The sequence below is a fragment of the Montipora capricornis genome, chromosome 8 (assembly GCF_036669925.1).
Source record: "Montipora capricornis isolate CH-2021 chromosome 8, ASM3666992v2, whole genome shotgun sequence".
Classification (NCBI taxonomy): domain Eukaryota; kingdom Metazoa; phylum Cnidaria; class Anthozoa; order Scleractinia; family Acroporidae; genus Montipora; species Montipora capricornis.
In genome coordinates this window covers 25,838,504-25,844,534 of record NC_090890.1, presented here as the reverse complement: position 1 = coordinate 25,844,534, position 6,031 = coordinate 25,838,504, and the positions used below count along the sequence as shown (strand labels likewise).

The 6,031-nt window shown below is 40.2% G+C and overlaps 1 protein-coding gene across 1 annotated transcript in view; it reads left to right on the top strand.

The window, feature by feature from the left end:
• Positions 1-5,969, top strand: part of LOC138060136 (peroxidasin-like) — a 12,610-nt gene extending 6,641 nt beyond the window's left edge. Inside the window, exons 4-7 of the mRNA XM_068905852.1 lie at positions 1-6; positions 163-747; positions 3,769-3,911; positions 5,092-5,969. The exon at positions 1-6 is cut by the window's left edge and continues 279 nt beyond it. Of these exons, the coding sequence (XP_068761953.1) occupies positions 1-6; positions 163-747; positions 3,769-3,911; positions 5,092-5,247 (890 nt within the window). The 3' untranslated portion in view covers positions 5,248-5,969. The remainder of the gene's footprint in view (positions 7-162; positions 748-3,768; positions 3,912-5,091) is intronic.
• The last annotated feature ends 62 nt before the right edge of the window (positions 5,970-6,031 follow it).

The window sequence follows — 6,031 nt, the reverse complement described above, 5'->3', positions numbered from 1 at the left end:
CGCAAGGTATGTTCGTTCAATTTGTTTTCCTATAAACGCCTTTAGTTAAATTATTCTTTGCCCGCAATGATGCTGCTTTTCCTCAGTGAAACGTGCCAAAACACGAAGAGGAAAAATGAGACATGTGATTCAATTCTTATCAAACACTTTTCTTACCTGCAGAGCCAGCCATTACTTTCCATCCACAAACCACGTCCGCGTATATTGAAGGGAATTTTACCGTGGTTTCCTTCCAATGCAAGGCCACTGGGAATCCAACACCAGGGATTAGCTGGTTGAGAAACAACTCTACCAAAGCCAATGGCACAGTCTTTCAAGCTGGCAGCATCTCAACACTCCTCCTTGTTTTGCCTGGAAGGAAGAAAACGTCTAGCTGCAAGTACAACTGTATTGCGAAAAATTCGTTTGGAAAGGCTTACTCCAAAGAAGGAACGTTGAATATTGTTGATAAGAAAAGTCGCAATGCTATTTATTTCTACGGTCATCCACAAAACATTACAGCCTCTCTCGGTGATCACGTTATGCTCATCTGCGCAGCAGAGGGCTCTCCGGTCCCAGAGATAACTTGGCTGAAAGACGATAGAGCAATCGTTGATAAAAATGCCACATTATTTCGAGGGTACAGCAGTTCTACTTCATCTCTTGCGCTTTACTCGGTTGAAGAGAATCATAGTGGAAGATATGCTTGTCAGACAAGAGGTCATATGGTAACTGTCACTTCAAAGGAAGCAGTGCTGTCCATTACAGGCAAGTAACTTTTAAATTAAGAGTTTTTTTATTAGCGTAATATTGTTTTTGTCCGTTGGACAAAATTTGGGTCATACGGCAGGGCAAATGGGTTAATCACGACCCACACAGGACAGGGGAGTTAACCAAGCACCGGCGGTACCACTAATGAAATTTTCCGCTTTTCGGGAGAAAAATGCGTCTCGGAGTTTTTGTTTTTGTTTTTGTTTTTTCTTGTAATGCATTCATCCTTTCTCGGCTTCAGCGTGCAACCTATTGAAACACTGAGTCATTTGCACGTTATCAGACTAAAACCAGAAGAAAAGAAACAAGAACCAGTAGAGATCCTATGGACTTCTGCCCTGTGCCTTGCATCATTTATTAAGATGAAGCCTGAGATCTCAAACCGCGTACGCACTCTTGTACCACTGGGCTACTTCTTTCAGATACCATTCGGCAGTAAAGGAGAAAAAAAAAACATCGACATCTTGACCAAATGTTACAAAACCTTTCTTAGAGATCCTAAAAATAATACAAATTCTTAGGTAAATACGAAAACGCTACACAATTTGAAGAACACGTTTATACGGAGGTGAACGATGAATACATTGAACGTCTGGACGAGTAACATCTCCGTACCACGAAAGATCAGAGCTACAATCACCTTTGTACTGTCCCTTTCACCATACCATATTTGGATAGCCAACTGGAAGAAAAGCTATTAAGTGGATGCAGCAAGATTGTCCAAAGCCTTAACAAAGCTAGACACGCGATAGAATGCTGCAGCCAATCTATCACCACTTACTACAGAAATATAACTTGCAAGAGAGTAACAACGGAAAGCCTTGGTATATGCAATCGATACCAACAGCTGTCGTGGAAAACGCAAACGTCAAGATTCTATGTGACACTCCCTTTCAACTGAAGAGTGCCCCAGAAAATGGTGCCAATAAGATCAACATAGCCGTAACGGACAAGCAAGGCAAGTCGTAGCTGGTAATCGTAAGCACGGTATGCCAGGTACAATACAACACAATACAATACAATACATACTTAATCGACCGCTCCCCATATGGGCTTTTCAGGGCCAATAAACACAACGAAACGACGGAACAGAACAACAACAACTGTCAAGAATCCCAACTGGCCGGAAGCAAACCAGCTGCCTATTTACAAGTGCAGCTGAGAAGTTGAACCAGGGACTACCAGGATCAAATTCAACGAGTGGTCAGAGCGGGTCTTGAACCCAGGATCTCCGGATCTCAAGGCAAGCGCCCTAACCACTGGGCCACACTGCCTTCTAGAGGTAGAAAGGATTAAGGAAAAAAACACTAATGAAGCAAGAAAAGTATATCGATCTACAGAAAGGAATAAACAACATACAGGGATCCCACAGAAACTCAAATCAACGTAGTATTCGACTTCCTAGGCGGTTATTATACGAAAATGGAAAAGGAACTATATATTATTGTTAAATGCCACAAGTGGCTCCTTCACAAACCAATGAGATAGTTAAAAAATTCTACGGGTATATATAACGATTCTAACAGACTTACATGTCACGCGGAAACAACAAAGCATAGCCTGTCACCAGCTCGTCAAGCGTCATGGGGAAGTCGAACCCATGTGTTCTCCACCCCTATAAACATAAAATCAACAGAGAACGAACAGGCGAGAAAAAAATCTAAGGGGAGGAAAGGACAACAAGAGAATGCAAAACACATGGCCGAGCACAACGGTGTTTGTCAGATCCAAAACATCACCAGCCGACAGACTCATTCGTCGCAAATTTCAAATGATAGTACACTGAAATCGGACCCAAGCAAAGCTCTGTATTTCTGGATATGCAAAGCACTCTCTTAAGGTTATCCGGGAGCTTCCACGTGTGATTTGATTATTTCGTAAAGTCCATGTAAAGATAAGTGTGAGTCAACAGTAAATTGTTGCAAGTTTAAATAACTACTTCCAATATATATGTGTTTTTCCGTTCTAAGTGTCTGTGCAAGAAGACAATTCAACGGTTAGTGACTTTGTTGCTATTGAGATTTTGCTTTGTTAATTTGGGGCGTTTAATCAACCTGTAAAACAGCAAAGCCACTGTTACAATTTTGAACGTTTTAGATGAAACTGCAATATGTGTGCAACGGCGCTGCAAAACGAGTTTCAGGAGGAGTTACACCTTGTGACACAAAAGATCGAAACTTGTTCGGGAACAATGAAACTGGTCAAGAAATGTTTGTTTCCAGATTCCATCAAACAAGTTGATGCTAGTTCCATGGCTTTGGCCGGTTTCTGATCATGCTGATTGTTTTACGCAGATTAGCAAAACAAGACCTAGCGAGACTATATTACACGGTGAAACTCGTGTTCACTCATCACCACTGCCATCGTTGTGACCGATGCAGAAATAGGAAGTTAAGCGGTTCTACTTTTCTACTTGTCTATTTACTATCCTCCAGCGAATAACCACCGTTCATCGAGTAAACATCACTCATTTTTATTCACAAAACTAACTCAAAAGTTCAACAAGACAGGTCAGCAAGAAAAAACTGCTTTCGTGGCAGTTCTGAAATCGAGACATCACGTGATTGGGAGCCGTGTCCATAGGAATGAAATGCAATCAAGCGTGTCCAACAAAAAAGTAAAAGTTTCAACGTGTAACAGCGGCTTAAAAACTCCGTGGTATATAACAACCTTTCTGATTAAGAATTTACAGCCTGTGATAAGTTGATACTTTGATACCCCCAAAATATGAGGGCCCGTTTAGTTTGGCAAAGAGAAACCGAGGGAAGAATCAAATTATTGAAGTTAAACGGCTTTCTCATATGGGGACAATAGCTTTGAATTAAAAGCTAAGATATGCACGATGAGTTTTGTAAAGCATGTAGAGTCCTAATAAGCCAGTAAAGCAATAACTGAAAGATATCATTATGGAAGAGTTGACACGTAACACAATTAAGAACCGAATAATGGACCTAATTAGCATAACTGCCTAAATATAAGTAATTTCTTAGGATGATTTCGTGTTCATTATGTCTATAGGTGGTGTTTCCAAACCATCTGGTCTTTCCAAGTTGGAGTGGATCTTAATTGTCATTGCAGCAGTTTTGCTTGCATTGGTGGTGATCTTGATTCTTATGCCACAAACCAGACGTAGGAAATCTAACTTCAATGTCAGTACAAAGGTATAACTTGTACTCGTTCTCGAAGAGTGCTCTACGTATCAGTTAGATAACCGTCTAATACGAGCTTCAGTCTGCAGAAAACCACACTAATTCTTTCGCAAAATATCAGAATTTTAAGCTTCTTTTCAGGCTCGAAAACCACTCAAATCATTTACCCAACACTTGACAATTGTCGTTGTTGTTGTTGTTGTTTTTATTTTGGGCCAAACTTGAACTTACCGCTAAGACTTTTCGATTTAAAGTAGTCGCAGACTAACTTACCGGGACAAGCTGAGTACGCCGGGCTACGCAGTACGAATGGGCAATGGTATAAATCCCTAAACTCGTACTCGAGGCCGAACTCGTTTTCTACTGTCGTTTTCTGTTTTCGAACGCCAAAAATCCTTACATGAATGGCGAATTCTTGTGTGCTTCATTAACCTGTAAAATCATAGCTTCACTTAGGCACACTAAGGAGTTGGAATGCTACCGTTTAAAAGCTGAGTATCTGGAAGTGGCGTTACACCTTCATAAACAATATTAGTGCAATAGAAGTTGTTAGTGCAAACGAGTTATATCTAAAGGCCACTTAGTTGGTTCCCATGATAAAAAATCATAAAATTGAAGTGATCCCGCATCTTGATCCCTAAGATTAGACAACGAAGTCTTTGAAAACACACTCTAGCATGACAGGGGAATATATACGCGTTGTAAAGTTAGACGGTGAAGTAGGGAGTTCAAGCAATGACAACGGCAACTTCAACGGTGACGGCACTCCAAAATATATCTTAGAGTTATCGCAAGTATTTCGCAATTATTCCGTGTTATTCACCTTGTACAATATGGGCAAACTAACCTGTAACTGGATGGATACAAAGGCTTTTAAAGTAAATATAGAAAATAAATGGTTCATTCTGACATGCTCCCGTTGTCGTCAAAACCTAAGATTCCATGTTGTCGTTTTGTGGAGTACGTCAAAAAATGCACAGGGACTCGTACTGAACGTCCATCACGCGTTGTGGCGTTGTCGTTGCCGTAGCCGTAGCCGTCGTCTTTCCTTTAAACTCACTACTAGTCCTTCCAAATGCCGGGTCCTGCAGGTCAATTCTGTCAAATGGAAAGCGTCCAGAAATTGCCCTCTTTAAATGCAATAACATTATGTCAGTACTGTTGTAATGATTCAATTCTTTCCTACCTACAGTTAAAAGAAGGACAACAATTTTTCCATCGTCCAGTGAGTCGTGACAGCATGAACCAGCAGCCAAGCAACAGAAAAGCTTGTACATGCACAGCTCCACATTTGCAGATGCCAAATACCGGACAGGAAAATGAGGCCTACATAACAACTGCGTTTTAGTAATAAGTAAAACGTGTCGTTTTTCTAAGCTCTTAGTTAGATCGCGCGCCGCAAAATATATTTCTTGGAAAGAACGAAAAATAAATTTATAATGCCATGCTAGTAAAGCTTTGGAGCCCAAATTCGTAAAAATTTGGGAAGTTACGACGGTTTTTTCCCCTCATTTCACTGTTTAACGTTGTGATCCTATTTGTGAGCGTTAATGTATATGTGAAAAAGTAGTAACTTCCGTTAACTGAGTACAGTCAGAAAAGTTATCCCATTTAAAGGTCACATAGTTGGCGGCAAAAGCGTGATCCCAGACATAAGATTAACCTTCTTTTCCAAACCATTTCTGTTAGCGAAAACTTGGAGAAAGCAAGCCGAGTATTGTATAGCAGTTCTCTGTTTACTCGAAATCAAATTTGTACACTTTAATGACACTTCTAATAAACAACACGTATTGTTGTTCATCTTCATTCGATAATGATTTCCGAGAGTGTCAAAACCTTACCCTTTTAATGTTTTTTTAAATTTCAATGAGTTTGTCTTCCTTAATTGAAGTGATTATTAGTAACAGTTTATCGCTGATTTTCTTAAAGTGGGCGTTAATATTTATAAGCCCAAGTAGTTAACTTTCTTGTGCCTTTTTTTCCGTATTCCCTCCACAAGAAATATTCATGAGCCAGACCACAAATTTTTGGGTTTCGGTATCAGTTAGGGGAAGTAAACCTCCTCAGTGGTGTTTTTTGACAAGTGCTATCGTCTTAGAGTTCGAAAATGCTTGATAGCAACCGAGTCTTGG